General features: G+C 50.5%; 1 protein-coding gene across 1 annotated transcript in view; it reads right to left on the reverse strand.

The window, feature by feature from the left end:
- The window catches only part of Myh9 (myosin heavy chain 9), an 88704-nt gene that overhangs the window by 20934 nt on the left and 40450 nt on the right, over positions 1-27320 (reverse strand). The window contains exons 4-18 of the mRNA XM_020168471.2: positions 19166-19193; positions 18294-18387; positions 14249-14341; positions 13680-13743; positions 13018-13116; positions 12501-12644; positions 11495-11590; positions 10492-10610; positions 8687-8839; positions 7632-7805; positions 6161-6334; positions 4234-4348; positions 1876-2069; positions 1403-1524; positions 582-651 (exon numbers count right to left, since the gene is read on the reverse strand). Of these exons, the coding sequence (XP_020024060.2) occupies positions 582-651; positions 1403-1524; positions 1876-2069; positions 4234-4348; positions 6161-6334; positions 7632-7805; positions 8687-8839; positions 10492-10610; positions 11495-11590; positions 12501-12644; positions 13018-13116; positions 13680-13743; positions 14249-14341; positions 18294-18387; positions 19166-19193 (1739 nt within the window). The remainder of the gene's footprint in view (positions 1-581; positions 652-1402; positions 1525-1875; positions 2070-4233; positions 4349-6160; positions 6335-7631; positions 7806-8686; positions 8840-10491; positions 10611-11494; positions 11591-12500; positions 12645-13017; positions 13117-13679; positions 13744-14248; positions 14342-18293; positions 18388-19165; positions 19194-27320) is intronic.

The raw sequence follows: 27320 nt of genomic DNA on the forward strand, positions 1-27320 counted from the left end.
CTGATTCTTTAGAAAGACTGGGAAAGTAAAACTAGACAAAAGGCAGTGCCAGCCCTGGGCAGGATGCCTGAAATGTAGAAAAAAAAAAGACTCAGGATGGGATTCAGGCCTGGCTTGGCCACTGAGCACCACAGAGCTGTCATTCACCCAGAAATCAGAGTATGCACTGTACATCAGGCTCCAGGTGAGGGGCTAGAGGAAGGATAGAGGGAGAGAGAAAAAGTCAAGAAGCTCAGACTCCAGAGGCTTTGGGCTGGCTATGGCATTTCAGGCCACTGCCCCCACTGTAAGATGTCCACTCACACACTGGACACAAAACTCAAGAGATGTGAGAATGTTCCTCAAATGGAACAGGGCTCCCACCAGAGCCCTTTGTGCTATGGCTTAGCTCTTGTCTACCAGCCTGATCCCAAATATTACCCCTTACAAGCCAAGGACTGTGAGGGCTGCCACTCAGCACCTGGCACAATGAGAACCTGAGGTCCAGCAGGGACAACAGCATGACCATCAGTTGTTCAAAAGTGCAACGATGGCCCAGGCATCAAATGTCCTCCTTCCTGGGAAACAGCAGCAAGACTCACCATGAGCACACATGCCTGCTTCCCATCCATGAAGCCCTTGGGAATAGAGTTGGGTGTCAGGATCTCGTATCTGAGGAAGGAAAGAGAAGCCTGGTCATCCTGTCCCTTGCTTTAATTCTGGAATGTATACGGGAAGTTAAAAGCACCACTGTAGTGTACCAGGTATAGAATTCTTTTCACCAAGTCTCCTAAGGAAGAAGACACTTGGCAAATTCTACCCTACTCTTTCTAAGGCTGAATGACCCAAGAGGCCTGTGGTTTTCCCGAAAGTGAAAGGAAACTTGTGGACTGTTTCAATCATTGAGGGTGAGCTTCAAACTGGACTCATTCCCTGCTAACTGACCAGAGTCCTCATTTGGGGTCTGGGGCAGTTTCCTTGGGACACTCAAGATGGACTCAAGATGGTCCAAGAAATAAAGGGCCAAGTCATGGCAGCAGTCAGTACTAGACACAGTCACTGGATAAACAGAACCATGCTGCCAACATCTACACACACAAGAAGCTGTAGCCTTTGAAGACTTCCATCTCCATAAAGCAACTTCAATGCCACATGTCCAGGTGACCCTTTGAGAATTCTTTTCACAGCACTAGGCTGGAGTAGTCACTAGGAGTGAAAACCAGCACACTGATCTTTTCAGTGGTAAGATAGAGACATCTCTTCTCACATAAAGGGTGGCAAAGAGAAAGGGTGTGTAGAGAGTGGGCCAGGCTTTGTTCTGTGTTGATGGGGACATGGCCCCCATTGAAGGTCCCTGCTGGAAGCAACCCACCTCTAGGGCTCACTCCACTTGCAGCCAAGCCCAGAAGAAGGCTCTGCTCACCTCTGCCGGAACTCCTGGAAGACCACCCTGTTGGGGAAGCCCTGGCGGCAGATGCGGATGCCCTCAAGAACGCCATTGCAGCGCAGCTGGTCCAGCACCAGGTGTGGGTCCAGTTTGCCAGCCTGGGGAAGAAAGCACACAAGTGAGGTCTCACTGGTTTACCCAGGAGCTGATGAGAAAGCCCTCTGAACTCAGCAGGGCGAGAGCCCAAGAGAGTCACTGAAGCCCACAGGTTCTGACAGTCAAGTGCAATGAGAGGCCACAACGAAACAGTGCAACCAACAGGAAAGGCAAGCTATAAAGGCAGTGCATAAACTAGGCCCCCAGAACCAGCTGGCAGGACTCAGTCGAGGCTCTGCACACTCTGGGTGGAGGAATCACAGCTGCTGGGGAAACAGACAAGGAAAAAGACCCCGTACCACTGTGCCCTGCCCTACCACACCACCCACCCCACCACCCCACCACTAGCCCACCTTCTTCTCATGGTTGGGGATGATACAGCGGACAAAATTGGGGTTGGTGTTTCTCAGTGTGGCCATCAGCTTGGCCAGCTGCTCCTTATAGAGCTGCCCCACAGTGCGGAACATGCCCTTCCGTGTCTTGAAGGCCCCAGGCAGTGCTGTCTCAGACATGCCGGCCACCTGGTCTAGGCCGATGATGCGGTCCACTGCGGAAAAAACCAAGCATATGAGTGCCCAGCAATCCCTGGTGAGGGATGGAGGACACAAAAAAGACAGACATTAGGACAGAAAAAGGACAGAGACAATATGGAGTTGCAGGACCCTTCTGCTGGGAGATATAAAGCTGAGATGGCTTTCTGTGTGGAGCAGACCTAACTCAGGCAGGAAGGAAGCACGGGGGAAGAGGACAAAATCCCTAGGCCTGCCTCTCTCGGGGAGCAGTGCACCCACCAAGGCCAGCCTCGGGTTCACATCTTCTATCCTCAGCCTGCTCTGGAAGCTCCTGATCTCAGAGACAGGATCAAATGGGAAATGTACTTAGGGACACAGAACTCCAGGAGATTGGTTCTGAGGGGTTTAAAATCTGGCTTAGTGTATACTACAGTCCTGTAGTCCCAGGTGGAAAAGAAGATCTTAGGGCTGGCAGTGTGGCTCAAGTGGTAGAGCATCTGCCTGGCAAGTACAAGGCCCTGAATTTAAACCCCAGAACTACCAAAAACAAAAAAAAACACCACAATCAGTATCTTGCATTCACAGTGACTTTTACCTAAGGGAATTAGGCTAGGCAATGGGAGCTCTAGCGATATCCTGCCTTTGTCAGTGGTGGGGGGGTGGTTCTCTTATCTGCAGTCACCCAGGCAGAGATCTCTAAATCAACACATGGTGACAATGGAACCAGAGCTCTGAAGAAACACTACTAGCCATAAATATCCCCGAGGGTCTCCTCACATCTTACTCCACTAGTCTCCTGGCTCTCTTAGACCAACCCCAAAGGAAACAGCCCTTACTCAGTAGACTCCTGCCTACCAGCAGTGAAACAAGCTGCTTCCTCCCAGTAAACAGCAAAACCAAACAAAATGGCCAGCCATTTGACATCAGTTTGAAGCAAGCAGATATTAAATCTGAAGCCTTCCATGGCGGGATGTAAAAAGTTACAAATTCTATAGCAACACCCATTTCCTTTTCCACTGTGACCAGGTCTCTGTTATTTATTTGAAGATAGCAAAGGACAGAAGCCAGAAGTAAGCTGGAAGCTGCAAGCCAGCCAATTAGATTGCAAGGCATCTTTGACTTCACAAACCCACGATGGCAGGGGAAAGGCGGGATCTAACTGGCCACCACCAACTTCCTGAGTGGCTGGGGAAAGTCACTCAGGTTGTGCAAGGGAAGGTGAATGCAGCCCCATAGTAACTAGCCCTTTTAATACCTGTCCTGTTCCCCTGGCCCAGATGGTACAACTCTCACTGACTGACTGCTGAACAAACATACAGAAGGCATTCAGCTTTCACGAGCACAGATATACAGGAGCATGCTGCCCCTGGACTTGGGCAAGACACCTGTGGTCAGTCAAGCAGTGAGAGGTCGGAAAGATGGAGCTCTAAGGAGAAGATGAGCTTTTAACAGTTTGTTCCCCCCGCTCCACACCCCTCACAGGTAACATGAAGCCTCCAAATAAGCCAACATAGGGCCTCATTTGTCAGATTCTCAACTGGAGGCCTGTGACAGGTGCAGTGGGAAGCCTGCAGAAGTCCAGGGCAGTGCAGGGCAATGGGCACAGCCAGGCAGGAGGAGCCAGAGGCAAGGAGAACATAGCAGAAGTGTCTCTTGCACAGCTTTGGGTGCAAAACACACACACACACACACACACACACACACACACACACACACACACACACGACCCCACTCCGGGTGGCCAGTCACCTGATTCTAGGTGGAGAATGGGAAAGCGGTGATAGAAATAGGCTCTCTGAGTGTTCTGCATCTCTGCAACAGAGAGGTTAAAGCAAGACCCAGGCAAAGGCAGGGAGTAACAGCAAGAAAGAACAAATTCAAAGCAACCAGCCTACCAAGGAGTAGAGGCAGAAATGCAAGGAGGTGCAGGGTCCAGAGACCTGTGCAGCAAGGCTGGGCTGCCTTGGACTTTGCCACCTGTGGAAGGGCCATCTGTGGCCCACAAGGTCCAGAGGCAATTGCTACGGTGCATGCTCAGGGCGGCCTCCACCTTTTGGTTCAAGACCCTTCTTGTGGGAGCTATGGAGGGCAGAAACCACCTGGCTATGTCAGGGTCCCATGTTTGGTGGCTGGGCCCACTGCAGAGGTGAGACGATAAGTAGCCACACAGGGAGGCCAGGGTGGAGGGCAAGGGCGTACCATCCTTCCACAGCTCCGAGACGAACTTATCAGAGGATTGGTGGAGAAGCGTGGCGATGTTGTCATTCAAGGGGTCCATGTTCTTCATCAGCCACTCATCAGCTTTGTAATCCACCTGTAAGAGTCAGAGTCCTGGTCATGGGCTACTCTGGGGACCTCCCCCAGGGTCAAGGCAAAATCAGAAAGTGTCAGTACTCCTGATCTGGTTTTTCTGTCCCCAAGAAAGAAATGGCAAATGACAAGATGTTCTCTGTGCTGTTGTAAATAAAAGCAGGTAATTTAAAAAACAACACAAATAGCCACCAGGGGACTGCTAAGGGAACGGCTATAACAGAACATTACCTTCTTTTAAGGTAATATGAACGTGAAAAAAAAATCCTTTTTCTTTATGTCCACCATAGAACACACAACCAAAGTGCTAAGAACATTTCTTCTTAGTCATGAGACAAGCAATATTTGCTTTGTGTTTTTAGGACATTTACTTTTTCTCTAATGTGCATGCACTGGTCTTGCCTTTTTTTTTTTTTTTTGACTATGTTCTTCACAATACAAATCTATATTTTCATTGTAGAAGGTCCCAGAATCACACCAACAGTGCAGCAAGCATCTTGAGCTCCTGCTTCCTAATCTGCGCTGCAGTCCTGAAGCCTGTAGGTGGCCCTTCTGCCACTACTGTTTCTTTTTTCTTCCTAATCTGATACATGCACTTCATCTTCCCTGGGATCAGGGCATGCCTGCTGCCAGATAACAAAGCCCAGAGACTGACCCTTCCATCTCAACACAGCCAATGTCCTCATTCTTCTAGCTGTGATGACACAACCTGGTTGATGCTGATTTCACCCTCAGGCCCTAGATGGCATGCAGAGGGGAATAAAGGGGACAGCAAAAACATCCTGCAAACATCTGTGTGTACAACATGTGCATTTCTAGAAGGTGGGAGTGAGCACGAGACTTGGAAGCATCCAAGGGGAACTGAACACGGTGCTTGGGTTTTTCTGATTATTTTTTCCTGGGTAGTTTTAAGAGAGTGGCTTCAGCAGCCTCAGAAAACACCCAAGAGCCACAGGAAAGGCCAGGAGTTGTGGGCCACGTGCCAAAGTGCAGGCCACACTTGGGGTTACCACTGAGGAGGGGCCAGCCCTGTTGGTCTAACTGCACACTCAGGCTGTAACTAACAGAAACTTTATGCAAGAAGCACAGAACTTATCAAGAAAAAACCAGTATTAGTCTACACACAGATTCTGTAGCTAGGTTAAGTCGAAGCTCCGGGAATATGGGGACTGGGAAGATGAATGCCAGCTAAGGGTCAAGGCTGCGCAGCCTGGCAATGAAAGTAGGTGTCATCTACAGTGGTGGCCCTAAAGCAGGGGCAATTCCCTGCCCCCACGTACAGGACATATTTGGTAACGTCTGAGACAATCTGGGCTATTCTGACTAAGGAGGGTGTTACTGACTGACCTCTGAAAGTAGGGTAGAAGTCAGCATGCACAGGACACACTGCCTTGGCCCTGGAGCACTGGCCCAGGCCATGCCTCACAAGCTCACTTCCTACCATAAACCCGTATGGCAGATGCTTACCCCCATTCTCCAGATGAGGAAACCAAGGCTCAGGGATTAAGTACCTGGCCCAAAGCCAGGTCACGAGTGGCATAGCTCTTCTGCAGCTAAAAGTCAAGCCTAACAGTAATACGGGATACCATGGCCACCAGCCTCAGCATGCTCAGGGAGCACTGTAAGCTTCCCCCAACACGGAGTGTACAAAGGTGCTGTGTGAGTCATCAATGTCGACAACCATCACAAGTCATGCTATCTGATGAGACATGAGCAAAAAGTGCTTGGGCCACACCCCCAGCCCCTGCCTGGTTCCTGCTTCTAGAGAAAGTGAACCCCATCTCCCTGTGTAGGGCCCTCCTGAGGGCTGCCTCACCTTGCCGGCATAGTGGATGATACAGAAGTCAGCCTTGTCCTTCAGCTGCTTGGGCTTCTGGAACTTGGGGTGAGTGCCCTGCTCCTGTACCACCTTCTCCACAAAGCTCTTGTCGGTGGCTTTGGGGAACCAGCACTCTTCATCAAGCAGGGCCAGGATGCCAGGGGGGCCTGCCTGGAAGAGGCACAGCATCAGTACAGGTGAGCAGCAGGATGTCACACCCATCCACAAGAGGCCCCAGGAACCAGAAAGCGGCCATCACTCTCCTCCACAAGAAAAAAAAGGCATTAGAGAAAGCCTCAATTGAAGAGGCCTAGTTTGAAGACAGACCTCTGGGGCCTAGAAAGTGGCTGAGACCCAAACCAAATGATCTATCATAATAGGCCTGCAGTGTTGATGAATAGCTCGTGAAACCCTGGAAAGCACAGCTCGACTTCCCACACACCCATGCAGCTGGTCCCTGCCTGTGCGGAGTCAGCCCAAGGAGCTATCACTGGACTCGGGGCTCCTCTCTCGGAGCACCGCCCCTCAAGCTCTGTCTGCACAGCTGCATGATGAGGCCCCTTGAGGAAAAGAGAGCCCCAGAGACCCAGCCTTCTAGACAGAGAACTTACAGAGGAGAAAACACCCAGACATTGCAGAGAGAATGTCAGAGACAAAGCCACGTGGACTCCTGATAATTAGAAATCTCAATTGATTAATTAAAAATCAAGACAGCATTATCACTAAAGTAAATAGTTTCATGTTGGGAGAGTGGAGTTTCAGTCCCCCTGCTCCGAGCACGGTGCTTTCAAAGTGAACAGGATTCATCCCGGGCCTTCTAGTTAATGCTTCCATGTGACTCAATGTCTGTGTGCTCTGCACGCAAGCTAAGCAGGACTCGAGGAAAAAAGTAAGTGTAGTTGTGTTCAACTATATTCAGGAGATAACCGGAAATGGACACACCTCAGGCTTTGGCACAAAGCACAAACAGTGGACCCAAATTCCATCTGACAAGAGCTGGACCTGCTTAGAGAAGGGCAAAGGCTTTCTTCTGGCCCCAGCCATCCTGAACAGCCAATGCCATGGGATAAAGGTTGTGGGGCTGTGTAGTCCTAAGTGGGCAGAGGCTAAGCTTCGTATGTGTAGTGGAGGAGAGCATTCGACACCCAGGGTCTGAACAGTTTTGTGCTGCAGCACACATGTGTGACAATAGGACCTTCTTCACAAAAGAACGTGGCCACTTCTTTAAAACAAAGAAACATGACCTGTGTGTCTACTGGAACTGAAGACTGGATGCTTGGTCTCAGCCATACCCCCTCAACTGGCTGCAGAATCTTTTCTGAGGCACCAAGACCTCAAAGGTTTAGCCCTCCTTCAGACAGCACCAACAGCAAGAGGAATCTGACATTCTGCAATGTCAGGACTAGAGATGCCACATAGAAGAGTAGCAAGAAGCCAGGTCTGCAGTGAAGACCAGCCCCGCCCTTACTGGTTTCTCAATGAGGTCAATGCAGGGCTGCAGGTCAAGGCCAAAGTCAATGAAGTTCCATTCGATGCCCTCACGCTGGTACTCCTCCTGCTCCAGGATGAACATGGTGTGGTTGAAGAGCTGCTGCAGCTTCTCGTTGGTGTAATTGATGCACAGCTGCTCGAAGGAGTTCAGCTGCAAGTGAAAGCATCGTCAAGAAGGCCCTTCCTGCAAAGGGCCCAGGAACCCAAGGCAGGAGTGCGAAGGTGGCCACCTCCATGTGCCACCTGCACAGCCGGGGCTCCCAGTCCTGCACTGTATCACCCCAGCAGCAGGAGGCTCTCAGCTGGGGCCGGGGGCCTCTCCAGCAGCCTGGCAAAGATGTTTTAAGATGTACAAAGTGAATTACCAAGCAAAGGTATCGTGTTGAATGTAATTATCAAAATATTGGAGTGTAGAAATATACTGTGCTCCTTATAAGCAAGAATCAGCCATGTGCTTAACTTCCAAGTTTTTGATGTAGAGATGAGTAAAATGATAGTACGAGATCTCTACAATGACTGGACTGTCAGATGAAAACTTTTGATTTCCACAAGCAATGCAAATACAAGTGTGGTTTGCGTACTTTGTTCAATGCACAATTGAATAGAATGTGTTTCAATGAGAGGCCAGTGAAAAATAACAATGCAATTTTTCCTAAAGCTGAGTTCATGGCTCCCCTGTAACCCGTGGTGGGCCCCAGGTTAAGAACCACGGATCCACAGCAATTACCACTTTCTCCTACTGCATCGCAAAGCCCGCGTGGGCAGGAACAATATCTTATGCCAGTCAACACTTGCTGGGAGAATAAATCAGACAGCACCTGCCCATCAAGTCTGCAAGTGCCTGGAAGGCCCATTCTCTCCAGCACTCTGGTGGCAGTGGGCACACTGCTGCATAGCCTAAAACACACCCACTGTGTCTCTGAGCAAAGGAGCTGGCCAGTGTGGACAGCCTCAGAACCATGGAAAGAGGATTCTTAGAGGTGGCAAGTGAGGGGTGAGGGGACCGCGAGGTGGGTGTGAGGTGAGGCTCACATCAAAGATCTCGAAGCCTGCGATGTCCAGGATGCCGATGAATGAGGCGCCCTGCCTCTTGGTCTTGTCCAGAGCTTTGTTGATGCGCAGCACCAGCCAGCGGAACATGCGCTCGTAGGTGGCCTTGGCCAAGGCCTCGATGGCAAAGTCAGCCTAAGAGAGCATCCAGGAAACAACGTCAGACACGGACTTTTAAAGTCCCCATGCCCACTGCCCTAATAATTTCACTGTGGGGGCTCTTCCCCAGAAAAACAGCCCTAAAAACAGATGAGGGAAAAAAAGCTTCGTGCATATATATTCATGTGGTGTTATTTACAATAAAAACAGTTGAAATAAGCTATAAACCTAATAATATAGGTACAGTAAACTAAGATATTTGCAAGCAGGGATGTATAAAAGTATTTACAAAAGTGATGAGGTGCCTGAGACTTGCTTCAAAATAATGTAGTTGGGGGCCAGGCACAGCACCTCACGCCTGTAATCCCAGCTACACAGGAAGTGGAAATAGGGAGGACTGTGAGGCCAGCCCAGAGAAAAAGTTAACAAGACCTCCCCTCAACCAACAAGCTGGGCACAGAGGAATACACCTATAATTCTAGCTAATCCAGAGGCATAGATAGAAAGACCACAGTCCAAGGCCAGCCCCAGGGCAAAAACATGAGATCCTGTTCAAAAAATAACTAAAGCAAAAAAACGGCTGGGGTGGGAGAAAGCAGTGGCTCAAGTGGTAGAGCATCTGCCTAGAAAGACTGAGGTCCTGAGTTCAAACCCCAGCCCCAACTCAAAAAAATGCAGTTGGGAGAGGAGGGGCAAATAAGATGAACAATGAACAGAGATTGGCCTTCAGACTCTGCCTCAAGGCCTCCCACTGGACACGTGGGGGATCTTTCCATTATTTTCTCTTTTGCGTATTTTGAAAAGTTCCATAATAAAATGCAGAGTAACAGCAAAGTTTAAAAGGAGGGGCAGGCTGGAGGTGTGGCTAAAGTGGTAGAGGACCTGCCTAGCAAGTGAGAGCCCAAATTCAAACCCTAATACCAAAAAACAAAAAACAAATAAATGAAATGTCTTAAAAGAAACAGCTGCCCAATAATAATCATCATTAAGTAGGCCACTATGACAATATTTTTCCTTCTCTTTACTTTTCTGCATTTTCCTAAGTGTTTGTGCAGTTATTTTCTAATGAAACAATATTAAGGTTTCTCCTTAATTATTAAGGAAATGAACAGTTGGCAGTAATTATGCACACCGTCTTTTGAAAACAATGTTCTTGTCTTTCATATGATGGTTGTGAACAGAAGCAGCTGCAGGCTGTCAGCCACCCAGGACAGAGCCCTTTAGAGAAAGGATGAATCAATGCCACCTTCCAAGCATTGAGAGATGGAACCAGCCCCAGGACTAAAACCAGAAACCACAACAGAGGAAAGCAGTCTGGTCTAAGAGGGACCCGGCTCCAGAGGCAGCAGGCACAGTGGCCTGGCACGGACAGGAAGGCCTCCTCCTGCTCATCTCTCAGCACACACAGCAAGGCAACAGGTGGAGGAGAGATAGCCACTTTGCCTGGGTTCCAAGAAGTCAGGCAGAGTTGCCACCCTGGCACCAGGAACCATGTTACAGAAACATTGTGTCCTTGTTTCATAAGAAGCCAGGATGTGCCTTCCAGCTGTGAGGACTTGGGCAGGCCACTCAGTTTCTCAGGCCAGCTTCCTCATGCTCTAAGTGGGGGTGCCACCTTACTCGCTGCAGTGCTGAGGACTACACAAGAGAACCCACACAGTAAATCCCCACAGCCAGGGAAGACATACCTGCTCTTTAGTCTGCGCCTTCTGCACATAGTCTCGTCCCACCTTGATGCGTGGGGTGAGGATACCTCTAGTGAAATCCGTCACATTGATCCCCAGGAGGTGGGACACCTTTTGGGCAGCTGGTATTTTCAGAGTAAGGAGGGGAGGGGTAAAAGATTTAATTAGATCCAAGAGAATGAGTCCCTCTGCTCAGCCTGGGGTGGGGGGGAATGTGTGATCATTCTTGGGCCCTTCTTTACCAGGGTCACACTGCCCTGAGGTCAGGTGGTTCTAAATGGACACCCCCCCATCAGTGTAAAGTGAATCTTTACTCAAAAGTAGGACTCAGGGAGGCAGGCCTTCCCCAGGCCAGAGGCAGGGCAGCACATGGCAACACAGGAGCATTCCATGCAAGCCCCACACCTGTGTGTTAAATGTTTGAGAGAGACCTTAAGAAGAATGTGTTCAGACTGAGTAACTTAAATGGGGTTATATACAGCACCCAAAAGAAATAGCAGCTGCTGAGTGAGCACCGTAACACGATGTCACATCCTGACATGCTGTGGGCAAGGCTTACATTACTTTGGTGCTACAGCAGAAATCACTGTTTTAGTATCCAAGACAAGTGGTTTGGTCTCAGGAATGAATGAGGGAAGCCCCCCTGGTCCCTGTGATCAGAAGTTTTTCTAGCTCATTCTGAATGAGCTTATGAGAAAAAAGCAGGGTTGTGTCCATATGTATTTTACATCTGTACAAAACATAGAGGGAGTAGGCACAGTTACATACACCTGTAATCTCAGCCACTTGGAAGGCTGAGGCCACCTGAGGATCACAAGTGCAAGTCAATCTGAGCAATGTGGCCAAACACCATTTTGAAAAAAAAAAAAGCAGAAGGATATGCAGCCCTAAACACACAAAATTTTTTAAAAGAAACTTTGGAATTTCAGTAAGACTTTTTCTCTTGAGCAATTCCACACCCAGGCACCTGGCCCTGTAGTTCAGCTGAGAGGCTCCCAGATGGTACCTGTGTTGTCAGGCATGGAAGCCTGGTCTGTGTTCCGCTCCTTCTTGAAGACAATGTTGCCAAGCTGAAGAACACCCGAGATGACCCGCAGCAAGCCTTCAGGGTACAGCAAAGGTGGGTCAGAAGCAGACAAGGGTTGGAGGAAGCCCAAGTAGAGGTGGCCACTTCCCCAGGGATCCCTACACAAGGCAAGTCAAGTGCAGCACTGCACTCCCTGGGGCCCCAGGTCTGGCCTATGGCATGTGGTGGCCCAGCTATCCTGGAGGGCTCACCACCATCTGCCAGTGTGGCTTCTGTCTCCCAGGCCTCTCACACAGCTCAGCTTGGACAGTCCCATGCTCAGATAAGAGCTCTAATAACACTCCCAGTGTTTCTAAATCTGGAGTGAGGACATACCTGTAGCCCAGGGCCCACTACCTGCATATAAATAAAATTTTATTAAAACACTGCCATGTCTGTTAATTTACATATTGTCTGTCAATGAGCAGAGATAGTTCTAATCCTAAGCCTCACTCCACTCTCCCATGATACACACTCTGCCCCAAAATAGACAAAGCCAGAAAATGGAGCACACTCCCCAGCCCCCATCTTTCTGTGGACTACAGTCTTAGGTAGGCAGAGGACACAAGACCCTCTTAACCCTCCCTATATGGAGCCAGAAGACACAGCTCATCCCACATCGCTATTTACTCTGGGCATCACCAACACAAACAGCCCTTGCCAGCATATTTCATACTCCACAGAGATGGAGCAGGAATAGTCCATTGTCTGCACTGGCCAAGGCTGCCTCAGTGGACTCAGGCCCTGGCAGTAATGCACCATCCTTTGTTCCCCTCTGCACCAATGCCTGCAGTACCATCAGGAACAAAACCTTGAAGCTCCAAGCCCACTCACAAGGCCTTCCTCCAGCTTCTACAGGGTTCCCCAAAATCAGAGCCAATTGGAGGCCCCTGCAGGCACAACAGCCAGCCTCCCTGCCCCCTCACCACAAGAGGGCCAGCCGTACCCATTTGCTCCTCTTCTGGGATGCCCATAATCCTCATGGCCTCCATGGTTTCCTGGAACATGTCCTTGTCCTGCTGCCCAGGGATGGTGACATGCCCATTGGACAGGAAGCGGTATTTGTTGTACGGTTCCAACAGGAGGTCAGCTGCAAGAGGTGAAGGGCAGGGTAGATCAGTGAGGTGCTGAAAGCAGAGGCCCCATTAATGCTGTAACCTCCAAGGTTTGGAGACATGTGAACAGCCCCAGAGCCCAAGGATGCTCTGGGAACTGCAGAATTGCAGCCCTGCCAACTACTCAGCATGAGGCTGGTATGCACACAGCAGAATGCTAGGGCCCTGACATTCAAGGCCCTGCCTGTGATGCACCCTTGCCTTCATCCGGCATGCTCAGAAACAAGCGACCAGGTCCTAAGACATCCGAGAACAGTCTCCTCCCCAAATCAAGCTACTGCTACCATGTCCCCCAGCTCAGTCTTAGCAAGGGCCCTAGCACCACAACCCAGCATGATTATGACTCACTCTTCAGGTGCTCGCCAGCCCCAGACAGCAGGTAGTAGAAGATGTGAAAGGTCCGTTCCTCCTTGGCTTGGCGGATAGCACGAGACTTCTCCAAAAGATCTTTGCAGACATTAAGGAGCAACACAAGTTGGGAGGGAAAGCATTCATTCCCTCTGCCTCCCTCTTATCCCCATCAAAAGGAATCAAACGTCACCAGGAAGAAAAAATGGCACAAAATGGTGAACCAGAGCAAAAGCAAACTACCTGGGTTCCACCCTTCAAGCAGGGTGGCTTTAAAAGTGCAGCTGGCACCCTTGAGAATCTAGGTAATTGGTCACCTTCTGACAAGTGACTGACAAGTGACTGGAGCACTCCATAAGCAAAGGCCACGCTGCTGATGCATGGAAGATATAAAGAAATACCCACCCAGACACCATCCCCTCTGGGACCTGAACTGGTGAGTTTCAGTATTTCTTTCCTGATTCAAGAACCTTATCCAGTGTGTAAAACCCTGAGCTCTGCGTTGAACTTGCAGTCAGCTCATCCTGGTATCCCAACACCACAAAGGTTGTGTCACAATGGGCCCAGAAAAGAAAATGCTGGAAGCAGAAGACAGCCTCTTCTCTATAGAGGCCACCTCCTTCCCCCAGACCCATCTCTAATTCAGTTGGCCACAAGGATACAAGTCTCGATGTTGGCACCCACGATGTAACCATTGACATCAAAATTGATGCGGATGAATTTGCCCTGAGGAAAGACAAATGAAGGGATCAGAGGCCCCTGTTTTAAAGAGCTAAGTTGCAAAGAAGAGGCCAAAGCCACCCAGCAGTGACAGGCTAGTGGTAGAAAGCCAAAGGGCCACGTGTGCCCCTGTGCCAGGCCAACATGACATGCTAAGAGCCAGAGTCTAGCCCAGCCTGAGCCCTGAGCTCCTCTATAGAGGAGAGGAAGAGAGGCCCATTATTGGCAGTACATGACCTAGTCCTGGGAACTAAGTGGTCACTGCTGTGGCAGGATACTCTGGGTATCCGCTCCCTCGCTGGCTCTTCCCACCTTTTGTGAAGATTAAAGAAGCTACTTATGGCTGCAGGTCCTCACTGATGGGAGCCATACACCCTACTGGACTAGGAAGCACCAAGTTCAAGCCCTCCTCATCCTGAAGTGAGAGCACCCAGGTGGAAGGTCATATATACCAAAGCTCTGTGTAGGGTTCTCTTTCCCAAGAGCTGGGGCACTACTGCCCCATACTCACAAATCGCGAGGAGTTGTCATTCTTCACGGTCTTGGCATTCCCAAAGGCCTCCAGGATGGGGTTGGCCTGCAGCAACTGCCGCTCCAGCTCCCCCTGTGAAGGAACCCCGAAACTCACTTAAGGCCAGGCAGCAGCTGGGGCTGCCAGGTCTGCCCCATCTCAGGAGAACAGCAGCAGACCTAAGTCTGCAGGCCCAGTGTGCCACAACAGAGGCTTCCAGTGGCTCTGGTGGCTGCCACCCCAGTCTCGACCAGGGTCCTGTATGGCTCCAGTGCATCTTTGGAAACCTGTACTGGTTTAAATGTCCATGAGCTGACTGAGCAGCAGCCCAGAGGTGAAAACAGGAAGCCCACAGCTCCAGAAACCTGGTCCTAGAGGAGCGCACTGGAGAGCAGTGAGTGGACAAAGAGACGTTGTAGCACTGGCCCTTCCCAGGCACAGTCCCATTCTGTGGACAATGGTCTCCTAGCCTCTCATCTCCAATCCTCACCTTTCTCCCCGACCCCTTTTCATAAGACCAGGAGAAGAGGGAGAGAGACCCACAAAAGACTAGACTGTGGTCTAGTCAACTCCTCATTGTCCCTACTGGGCTCTGCCCTGCCACCCCCAAAACTACTTCCACCACAGCAGTGTCTGAGCATGGGATCTGCAAGGTCCATTATGGGGTCTAAGCTATTTACTGATAGTGTCAACAAATCCCACTTGTGGACTCCTTCCTGGTGCTTGGGAGCTGACAAAAGGTACCCTATGTTTTCTCATCCCTGGATCCTCATCACACTCAGGGTGGGCAGGATAGAGCACAGCCCCATACCACAGAAGAGGAAGCTGAGGTTGAGGGGGGAGAAATGACTTGCCCAAGGTCATCCAGCCACCAATCAGCAAAGCAGGCAATCCAATTCAAGCCTTCTATCTCACTCCTGTCAGCCACTGCTACATCTGCTCCAGCCCCTCATGGTGGTCTACATAATCAGGTAGTGAAACCAACCATCATCTTCCACAGCCAGCCAGGTAAAGCCAAGACTAGCTGAGGAAAATCGGATCTCATTCCCCATAACAGCTGGGACCCTTAAGGGGGAAGAACCTCACAGGTGGGATTTGTCTTTATTAGCAAGGCTGGAGGCCAGCTAAGTCTTTACAGGGTAACAGCGACCACCTAAGAGTGATGAAGGGAAAACTGGCAAGAGCCACAGGAAGTCCCAGGAGAGACAGGGATGCCTGCCCTCCAGCACACCTGCTACAGACACAACTGTCTGCAGGGCACTAAGGATGCTCTGGACTCTGGCCCAGCCAGGCTGGAGGCCTACCAGAGACTGGAAGGGGACCAGGCAGAACCTCCTCCCTCTCAGCCACCTTCAGCCAGAACAACTCCCAGGCTGGGGAAGCCTCACTTGCAGACAATACAGATGAGTAGAGGAGTCCCTCTGGTGCCTTGTCCTGTGGGAGGGTCAGCAAGGGCAGGTCAAGGGGCAAGGGGCAAGCCTACAGAGCACGTTCCACATGTACACTTGGCACCAGCAGTCACTGGACACTGGACTCTCACCCACAGGCCTTGGGCGGGCCTGGGAGTTGGTCCTTGGGAAGTTGGCCGAGACAACCCACGGAGCCAGATTTGGATGGAGGAGTTCTCCACCCAGTGAAGCCCCTCGCCAAGCCCAGGCCAGGCTGCCAGGCTAGCCAAGCCACTCCCATTCCTGTTTCCACAGACAGACACAGTGCAGCACCACCAGAGCCTGTGCCTGCCTGGTTTGGAGGCCAAGTGGAGGCCTCTGTTTCGAACCACATGTGAATGCCCTGGAAAGTGAGACTGTGGGCTGACTGGGAGCAAGCTCTGTGAATGCAAAGACAAGTTCTCTGCTGTCAGCGATGATGGCAAACCTACAACACCAAATTGGGCAAAGAGACTTTAAATTTTTTTGATGTGATTATGTAATATGAACTCATAAAGTAGTAGATGCTCCTAATTTAGAATTACCAATCCAGTTTCTGAAAGGCTTCACTGGGTGGTGTTTCTGCCAGTGGGTTCTGATTAGTACATTAAAAACTAGAGGGAGTAAGGGTTACAGATCATTGTTCAGACTATGGAAGTCCATCTGAACAGTCCCTTCTTCCAAGCTCAGCTCTGCCAACCTGCAGCGCAGGCCAGAACCACGTCTTGGCGATGGTCAAGTAGGTCACTGCAAGTGAGAGAGAGAGCTCTCTCCCAGATATAATACAACAGGCCTCCTGGTGCAAGAGCAGTCTGCCAAGTTCAAGAGTACCTCATGCCCCAGCTGCATGTGGAAATCAACCACACTGCCAGTGGCCTTTTACAATGAGGGGCTGAACAGTCCCTGGACGCCAGAGGCAACATGGTCAATCACTCTAGCTGGACATAGAGCTAGAGACAGGCACCTACCACATTTTGACAGATTTGCTTCCACTTTCACCTCCCATCCCCAAACTGACCATCTTCACTGAGTGCTTGAGGCCTGCCTTCCCCTCTACAGCTGAGCCTACATGTAAGGGACCTGGGGCCCTTTTATTGCTCTCTAACTGTGGTCCTGTCCCCTATTCTCCAGTGCAGAGACTCCAGTGTCACCCTCCAGAAAACCAGTCACACACCAAGCATTCAATAAATAATTGGGAAGTAGATTTTACAGCAAATTCAGAGGCGGAAAACCACAGTTAGAAGAACTTCTAATCTCATAACTGTTTTTAAAATAGGCCTCCCAAAAAGAATGGAAAATGGGGGGGTTGGAAAGAGAGAAAAAAAGAAACTTTATTAGTTTCTAAATATAACTCCTGACACCCATGGAAAAAGCTTCAGAAAGTCCTCAGAAGTTTGGCACATGAAAAGTTGCTTCTGGTCTGGTTCCAGAAGATTGCACATGAGGACATTCTGTAGGACGAACCCCAGTTCTGCATGCAGAGACACACACCCCGACTTACTGATGAAGCTGCACACAGCAAGCCAGTAAGGTGGCACCACCAAGAGTGGTAGAGCTCCCCTGATGGGGACACCACTGGCACTTAGGCATCTCAGTGTGCTGAGAGAAAGAGAGAGCACCCCATAGTCATGCTTAAGACTGACCACCCAACTCCTGGGAAACTCCAGTGTGGGACCTCCCAGTATTGCTTCCAGCCAGCACAGTGGCAGCAGATGAGGGGCCAGCCCTCTGTATTGGGTGTGGACACAGAGTCTGTGGGGCTCCAGGAGAGCAGGTGCCCATTCTACCGTGTCATGGTCAGGGCTCTGCCCAGTGCCTGGTAGAAATCTGGGCAGGACTGAGTTTTGAGAACAGCTAGGTGATGAGGAAAAATCCACTCTGCAGGGGTTGTCATTTCAGAGTGCATGAGAGGCCACTGTGCGTCACACCCAACCCCTCCTCCCAAGACAGTCAGTGAGCCGAGCCTACAAGAAGAGTTCTAGCCGCAGAAAGTGACAATGTGTGGAGTGAAAAGCTGCTTAGAAAAAAAATACAGAATCCCAGGGCACACGATGGCAGAACACGCATTCCCGGTGCAGAACGTGCAGTAAACGTGCAGCTCACCTAGCCAGGACGCTGCTGAGTTCCACCAAAATCCATCAAGGGGAAGAGGGAAAAAAATGGAAGTAAGATGACTTTCCAATTACCCTTCCTCTGTTTGCGGGGTGGGGGGGCTGTCCTCCCAGAGACATTTCAACAGCAGGGAAAAGAAACAGGAATTCGAAGGCAGGCCTGCTGGAGACCCTTCACGCCTCCATCAGCTTCAGAACCAAGTCTTGGGCTTTCTCTTCCAACCTCAGAGTTGAAGGACATGCAGTAATTGGCTGCTGACGCCAAAACTGCTGCTAAGCAAACCTTGGGGACAGCTCCAGTCTCCATTGCCACTCACATAGTTAGGAGGCTGAGGGCAGAATGGGCTTGCTACCACCAGACCACTTCCAAGGCCACTACACTGTCATCTACAAAAGTGGAGCGGCCTCTGCTTCGTTCCCTGGAGCATCCCATAAAGCCAAGGCCAAGGCCATAATCTCCAAGTCCTCCTCCTCCATCATCCCACTGAAGACCCCACAAGCACTTACCTGGTCCTTCTTGCTCTTGTGTGAGGAAGCCACATGTGCCAGGTACTGGATGACTTTCTTGGTATTCTCTGTCTTGCCCGCTCCAGATTCTCCCCTACCAAGAAAGTGAAGGAAGTCCTCAGGGGAGACGTGTCCATAGCCTTAGCCTCTGTCCCTCTGCTGCCTACCATTCTGTCCTTCTGTTGGGTGCCCACGAGAGAGCCAACACCTACTGGCAGGAAAAGGGACAGCAAAATTCTGGAATCCTCACTCAGTCTGTTTCCCATGGTCCTCCAGGGGTCGGACAACACATTCACCGCCTGCCCTGGTCATTTGGCAGCCTTCACAGCCAAATGTTTTAGGAATCAGTGGGAGGCAGCTGTTGACTTCAGGGTCAAAGGCACTTATGTGAGTTCCTTTAAAACTTCACTTGGGGGCGTAGTCTATGCCATTAAGTCACTTGGTGGTAGGGTTTATCTATTTCCTTGTTAAGATCAGAGGGTAACTAGTTGTGACCTGAATCAAGGTAAAGAAAGCCACCATTTAAAGCCAGAAGGAATGGTTTCTGCTCAGGAGTTCTGTGGGTGAGAAGACTCTTGGTTTTCCTCTGCTATAACCCCCTCACTTGCACACCCACTCCTTTGAGAAAGACAATAAAGCCTCCAGCTGTGAAATCAAATTCATGGTACTGTGTGGTCACTGGGCAACAAACACACCACCCTAAGTCCTATCCCCAGGGAGATGGAGAGGACCTGAACTTATCAACCTGGGTCTCGGAAGAGTAAGAATATTCTTTCATCAAGAACAAGAACAGGGCTGGGTTCAATCCCAAGCACCACAAAACAAATACAAAAACAGATCACCCAGCACCAGACAGAAAAAAAAACACTTACGTGCACAGAATAGACTGATCTTCCCGATCTGAAACAAAGGAGACATCAGGTTAACTTCAGCCAGACCAGAGACCTCCCCGTTTGGCTCCTGAGAGCCACCCATTTCCCAGACAACGAGCACAAACCTGCAAATGCTGCCCCTAAGGGACTCTGACAACCCACCAACACAGGCTGATCATGCAAAGAAGCATTTCAACGCAGAGCCCTGAGCAGCTGCCTGCCCCTTGGGAGTTCAGACTGACACCCACACTGCCCGCCCATCCCAAGAGACCCAAATAGTTCTGTTTCACAAGAAAACAAGGAGAAAGCCAACTTCTGGAAAGCTCCCAAAAGCTACTTCCCTGAGAACTGAGGTGGGCCTGCCCTTGTGCACCCATAGGTAGAGCAAAGGCCATCAGAAACAAGGCCTGTGGCCAGTGTTCTAAATGCTGCCCCCATTTAAGGAGCACTGTTTAAGAGGATAGGGAATAAGGCAGGGGGCAGAGGCAGAGGCCATGTAACAAGGCCTGCCATTGCAATGGGACAGCCCTGGCATAAGATGCCACCTCATACACGGAGTGTGAGACTCAGGTCACTGTGAAGCCTTCCCTGAGCCCTGGTCCCTCCTCTATGTTGTGGAATGACACACAGCATGTGAACACACTAGCCTGGTGTCCAGTATTCACAACACTCAATGATGTCAGGGAACTTGAGAAGAACGACAGCTTCTACAAATATCTGACAGCTTGTTTTCTAGGCCTGGCAGCGAAAATTTCCAACAGCCATTCCCAGCTCCACAAACAGCTCAGCACAAATGGATATACATACTCCCCTTTGAAGCACAGAAAACAGCACCCCAGTCTTTGAAAGCTAAGCTGGACAGACATACTTCCAAACAATCTGCTAATACATATCAGTGCTAGGTGTCCAATCTTAAGCACTAGCTGAAATATGAACACATTTTTCCCTTTCTATCCCACACCACATAACACTCCTACCAGCTGGGTATGGCGCTGCACACCTGTAATCCAGCACTCAGGAGGTGGAGGCAGGAGGATTTCAAATTGCAAGGCAGCCTGAGCTACGTAGCAAGACCTTGACTCAAAAAACCAAAGGCTGGGGATGTACCTCAGTGATACAGCACTTGTCTAGCATAGGTAAGGCTCTGAGTTTGATCCCTAGCACCTCAAAATAATAAAAATAATAACAACAACCACACTCCTACCCTCCCTGCAGTCAAATCAGCCTGAATCCAGCCTGGGGCTGCTAACAAACATCTGAGCTGCAGTAAAATACTTCATTCTGCCATGTTCCTAACACAAAGTTGATATGCTACTAGCTCCACTCAGGATTATTTTGAAAAATAGAAATATCACATAGAGTGGACCCGGTTTGGTACCCTGTGAAGTGAGTTCCCCAAACAGCCATTGTCTATTTACTCCCCCATCACAACGCTGCCTAGATGGGGTAGCAGTGGCACTATCAGAGCAGCAGCAGGACCACCAAGGTGCCAGTGGTGCACTCAGCTATGGACAGAAATATGGATGCTGATGAGTTGTGAGGATGTACTCCCTGGTTTACACACCAGCTCAGGGCCCTCCACAAGGTGGGGAGAATGACTCATGGCTTCAGTGTGCATGGCCTCAGGAGACAAATTTAGCCAACCAGCCTCAGCACACACTGCCCTCCACTAGGTAAGCTTTCCAAGGCCTGATCTCAGCAGCGCACGGGACTAAGCATTGACTGCCATCCCTTCTTAGTCTGCTGGTCACGCAGGAGAGAAAGAAGGAGTTCAAGCAGGAATAAGAAAAATGTAAGCCTCATACCCCAAACAACTGCTGCCTCTGCCCTCAGCAGCACCCTCCTCCCAGCCCCCTAAGAAATATCCACAAGGTGGGGGTTGAGGGGAAGCTCAGTCACTCCCCATTCACACTAATACACCCCCCCACACCCAGTCTAGTATAGGAACCACTCCAGAGGCTGGCCTTAAAAGGAGGGGGGCAACTTTCCTCCCCCTTGTCCCGTCTTTCCCAAAAAACAGAGTCCTTCAAGGCTGTTCAGCAAGGACAGAGACAAGAGTTCTGCAGAGTCTTGATAAGATAGGTAGGAAGACAGAAGGGAAGGAGGCAGTGGGGGACAGGCTGGGAAGACAGAGCTGTTTTCATCCCTTGTTCCCTGACAACAGCACAGCAACTCAACCGATAAGGGCTAGAGTGAACATTTTTGTCATCCCAGGCACTGCCCTCCCCCTGCAGCTCCCTGTGGTCTGCCCCAGCTGTGGCTGCGGGCATGTTTAGTCACCGCTCCACAAGCAGGCAAGAATGTACCTGCGCGTGCTGGCAAGGCCTGTGCAGCAACGGCCCAATGCTACCATAAAAGGAAACATTCTCCAGCCCTCCCAGAAGGAACTGTTTCCCAGGGCTGTCCAAACCCAATCTCCAGGATGGCTGGAATTCCTCTAACTGTGTAAGGAGGAGTCAGAGGTTCCGCTGCTCAACAGGAAGCAGAACTCCAACACACACTGGAGGGCATGCACAGAGTGCCGCATGCACAAGCACATAGGCACAGCTGCACATGGACACACATGCACAGAAGCACACACACAGACAGCTGTATCCACACAGTCCTACATGGGCAGACATACAAAGGCACATGTACACAGAAATCACACACACACAAATGCACACATGCACATATTCAAGGCACACACAGCTGCACATGTGCACAAGCGCATATACAGATGCACATGTGTGCAGACATACAGCATGCACATACACACTGACAGGCATAGAAATCATCATTAAACTTCCATCCAAACCACCATCCCCTACTCTTTCCCCTCACCTTTCCCCTCCACTTCTGGAGGCCAGGTACTATCAACAGAGCCTAAGCACACTTCAGAGAAATCTTAATTTGCTTTATCATAAACAAAAGGAAAACTGATGGAAGGCCTCATTTCTTCACCTCAGGCCTTCAGCACTTAGCACCCCAAATCCACCTGCCTAGAGTGACTCACACATGACCGCTGACATCCAGAAAGATCCTTGCAACACTACAAGAGATTTCAGTCTGTTACCTTGTGTGGCCAAACAAGAAGCTCCTGGGACAGATGTGACTGCCTACTTGGTGGATCTTTTCTCACAGCAGTTTGGGATTTGTACCTGAGTATGGAAGCATCCCTTCTAAATACTAGGATGGCTACAATTCCCAACAAGCAGTGGGCTCTTGGCCTGACCCAGTTCATCCTGCCACCCCCACATCTCATGCATTCTGGCAGGGAGCCTCCTTGGCACTCATGCCATCAGCCTTGTCTCACACTGCCACTCAGTGGATGAGGACACTGAATCCAGCCTGATGCATTTATTGTGGTTTGAGTCCTTACTTGGGATTGTATGGATTGAAGGCATATTTTAAAACACCTTCCTTCCTCCTACCTGGAGGAAGCCAGGATTTGGAAGGTGTACAGCCACTAGGACTACCCTGTGTTCTGGGACAAAGGCTCCCTGACCCATCCTGCTCCAGTCCCATCTTGAAGGGCATGAGACAGGAAAGGATTACGAACCTCCTGCCATGGTTTCCAGACTTCTGAAAAGCAGCAGCTTTCCTTGGACAAACCCTGCCCAAAGTCGTGAGCCCCACAGGATGGCACTCGACTTTGATAACCACTGGTCCACACGCACCCAACGCAGTTACATAGGAGGACGTCACTGGCTGCATGCCAGGAGCCCTGGGCTCTGCCCTCTGCTCTGTACTTCCCCACACAGGGCTGCCCCTCTCAACCTCTGGGAATCAGTGGGGGCATCTCTGAGGACTGAAGGAAATGTGTGCCTGAGTCCACTCAGAAGGCTTTCCTTTCTTAACTGCCCCTGCTCTCTGCATCTGCATGCACCTCTCTACATTGCCCAGCTCTTCGCTGAGCACTCCACGCCCACAAGAAAGGCTTTCATGAGTTACATATTCAGTGACCAGACCAGTCCCTCCCTGATTTTACTTTAAACCGGAAAAGCCCCGAGGCTGAGCCCAGCATAGACAGGTATTTCCAGCCAATTCACAAGAATGGCTCAGGATGGAGGAGGGGAACTGCCTGCAGGTATCTCATCCCAGGCTTTTCAACTGAGTACAGAAATCTGGGGGGCCTTATTGCTCACTTCCTCTTTGAGAGGAGCTGCAGCTGATTCTTGTCCATAAAAGGCCACAAGGCTCACACAGCAGTGACATCAGCCCAACAGGAAATACAGGAGGAAGAGAGCGGGGTCTGGTTCACCAGCAGCACTCTCAGGAATGACTCAAGGCCAGGTTCAAAGATACAGTCTCCCAAAGGCTCCTGTGAAGCAACTCTCCTGGGGCCACAGCTGGATGTGCACCCTGCCAGCAAGGCCCCATCTCCAGGTCTACCAGACTCTTGGGAACTGACTAAGAAGTGGATATGGTTAAGACAGAAGGACAAAAGAGGGCAGCTTCAGAGTAGGTGACAAGCCTCAACAGCCTCAAACTTTCCACCTCCCAGGGGTCTTCTGCTTTAAAGAAAATTCTAGAACAGGCCGGGGGGAGGGGGTGGCTCATCATGTGCAGCTGCACTGGCGAGGTGACCCCTGCACTGTGTCACCCAGGATGGGGAGCCTCAGGCTGCCCTGGGCAGCCTAAGACTCCAGAGTGACTTGTCTCTGGCCCCATGTCTCAGGGGGCCACAGTGCAAAACACTTTGCAAAGCATACCTGTGGGGTTCCATCTTGGAAACTGGGGGCTAGGAAGGCCTCAGAGACCAGTTATCTCAGCCTAGAGATCAGCCGCAAAGTCCCAAGAGACTCAGTGATTTCATCAAAGTCACAGAGCTATGCTGAGAACCCAGGCTTCTGGATTAGGAGTTCCTCCCCAATTCCTCTCCACCAACAGCAGCTGCACAGTCCTACCTCAGTGCTGCAGGCAAAGGGCCACTGACACTCATTATGGGAGCTACCTTCTCCACAGGCAGCCCAATCACAGCTTGGGGGACAAACTCTTGGGAAGTGGATAGAAAGGTGACCACAAACAGTAGAAAATATGCTTCCCTTAAGCAGAGGCTACAGTGGGCCTAGTGGAGCCCTTACGAGTTGGACCCTCCTGGCAACCTGGCTGCCCCATAGTCAGCAGTGAAGAAGAAAGCCCCTGCCAGTGGGCTCAAGCACACAGTGTGGGCTCCAGGGCACCCAGGCAGGCCCACACCAAGGGATACGGTCACTCAGCAGCAATCCAAGCCACAGACAATTGGATTTGGTCAAGCACCTCCACCCAGACCCCGTGTTCCTCAGGAAGGCCCAGGTCCCCAGGTGCAGGACAAGGAGAATGGGCAGCCCTCTGCCATGCCCCTGGATGACTAGAATGATGTTATAGGACAACTGCTCTCACTTCATTATGCTGAGGGCAAGCAAGGCCCTGAACAAGCCTTCTCATGGCCAAAATGCAGCAGCAGCACACAGGTCAGTTGGCCATGCACAGGGACACCTGCCAGGAAGGCCAGAGCTAGCTATGTTTTCACCTATCCTGCAGCAGGTTGGGGAGAGAATGTTCTCCTCGCTTGGTTCTGCACTGGCAGCCCCAATAGGTTTATAAGGCTGGAGGGAAATTCAAAAGCCATATTTGAGTGCTTCCTGCTCACAGCAAATGCCCCCAGAAGCTCCCATGTCAGCTCTGCCTTCTTCTTACCCAACATTCCCCTGGGGAAAAAGAAGAGAGGTGCCCTTGCTAAATACTGAACTGAGCGGAATAAGCCACAGCTGACGGTTCTAAGCTGGGCTCTCACAGAGGGAGAAGGAAAGGACAATGAGACAAGCATGAGGAGCAAGACAGATTCAGTCAGGCTAGTATTTTGCTTGTGACAATACTGGCTCTTAGTTGGAGTACAAACTGCCCTGCAAAAAGAGCAAGTCATCCCCCTTTGGATGAGGTAAGTCAAACTTGCCTGTGGACACCAGGAACATCAACATTAAGAGAACAGCGCATGAGATGCTTCCTGAGGATGCCAGAGGCTGCAGCTGCTCTTCTCTGGGTAACAAAATGTATAACAATCTGCCTGGAGCACAGCCACACTCCTTTCCTTTCAGCTCAGACCTGGGCCCTATCATATTTCTAGACCAACTCATGTTAGACAGGACTACAGAAAAAAGGCATGAAGCTAGGGCAGGATGACTCCCTGAGCCCCAAACAGCATGGTCTGTTTGCCAAAAGAACATCTCAGGTCTTGAAGAGCTTTACAGAAGTCAGCACTGGGCCACACCCTGGTCAGTCTAGAGGAAGTTCACACCTGCAGGATTTCAGCTTGCTCCTCTCTGTTTAGCTCTAGGGAATTATTTGTGTTTTCAACTGACAGCTTAATTCCAGAAATCCCACAGAGAAAGGAAAGCTCTTTTCTCTGAACACATCTCTGGGCCACAGTCCTACTGGGGTCTCAGAGCCAGTTGTGACAGAACAGGACAAACAAGCTCACAAGTGGCAACAGAGGCAGGGCAGCGAGAGGGAACTCGTCAAAGGGAATCAAAGGCACAACAAAGCTCAGCCATCAGGGATTTTACAGGTGTTTTTTGTTGTTTGTTTTTGTTTTTTTCTGCAGTATTGAGGTTTGAACTCAGGGCCAAAGCACTCTACCACTTGAGTCATGACTCCGGTCCTTACAGGCAGATTTTTGTTGTTACTTTTTTTTTTTTCTTTGGGGGAGAAGTGTGGAAAAGTGGGCATCTGACAAAATCACTGGGTCAAGTTTTCAACTACTCCCAAAGCTCTGTGTTCCAAGAGCTCTTCGCTTTCATCTGCCACTCTACAGGCCCAGAGCAAACAGTGGTGGGCCTGGATGGGTTGGATTAAGAACAAAAGTCTAATGCTAAATCACTGAAAAGGATCTATTCACTACAGATTCCTCATCTGGAAAAATTTTCTAGAAATGAAACGAACAGGTTTGACCACATAAGAAGGCAGCTCATGCCAGGCTTCGGAGGCAGGACAAAGCCTCCTCACCTGTGTGTCACAGCACACCCACTGGCCCAGCAGCAGCAGAGTGGACAAAGGAGCAGCTCAGGGCTGCAGGAGAGCCAACTATGGACCCCAAAGCGCCACTGAGCCACATCAGCCTGTAGCCTCACTGCTGTAAGACTAGATTCAACAGGTGGAGGTCTGGTTAAAGGAGCTTTGACAAGTCACTTCCTGTACCTGCTGCTACCTGGGACCTGGACTCTCACAGGAGTCTCTTTGAGGAGATTGAAAAGCAAGCCTAGAGGAAGTGTCTGGTCATCACCTTCGCTAAGCAAGCATGAGTATGGTGTCAGGACTGAGCTGTGGAAAGGTTCCATGGAGGCTGTGTTCTCAATCTCCTTCAGCCCCTTCTCCAAGCCAGTTATCACCCTACAGTGTCTCCTTTAACACATTATCCCCGCCACATAAGTCTTATTAAACCTGAGAAGGCTCCCTTATGGTAAATTGACATGTCCTAACCAGGCCAATTAAGAAGTGACAGAGCCAGAGTTCTGCTCCATCCAGTCCAAACCTCTGGTCTCCCCCTGATTCACTAGGTGGGCTTCTCACTGTAACTAAGGCTGAAAGGCCCAGCAGACCCTTCTCTAAAGCCTACAGAACTGCTGTGTGTTTTTCTAAACCCTACCTTTACCCCTACAGCCCTTAAGCAGGGTGCCCCTCCTCTGCACTGGGATGCTATCATTAAGAAGCTGATACCTCTGGGTAGATACTCAGTGCCTGGCACACAGGAGATATTCAGCTGGCCCGTGGCAACGGCTGGGTCATGCAGACACAGGCAGGGCATGGCCCTCTTCAGTAAATCTGCACTGCCTCCATAGGCACATGGGGACACACAAGACCTGACTCCTGGCCTCCCTCCAGACAGCAGGGCTCAGGCACTCAGGCCTCCTGGCCTGCACATTCCTGCATTAATGCAGTCATCACATCTGTGGCTTTCCCGCTGCTCCCATTCCTCAGCAGCCTGTCCTGGGGAGCTGCGCACAATCCTGCCAGTCTGTGTTCCTAAAACCCTTCCCTTGCCTCTAAAAAACACGCGCTTTTCCTCAGGAAGACCTTGGGAAACAGGCAGCTCCACCAGGAGGATGTAGAGAGGGAAAGGGAGGTCACTCCTCCCCAACCCCCAGTCAACTGCCGAGCAAGAAAGAAGAATCCCTTCAAACACCAGCCAGAGGAA

Source organism: Castor canadensis, chromosome 8 (assembly GCF_047511655.1).
Source record: "Castor canadensis chromosome 8, mCasCan1.hap1v2, whole genome shotgun sequence".
Classification (NCBI taxonomy): Eukaryota; Metazoa; Chordata; class Mammalia; order Rodentia; family Castoridae; genus Castor; species Castor canadensis.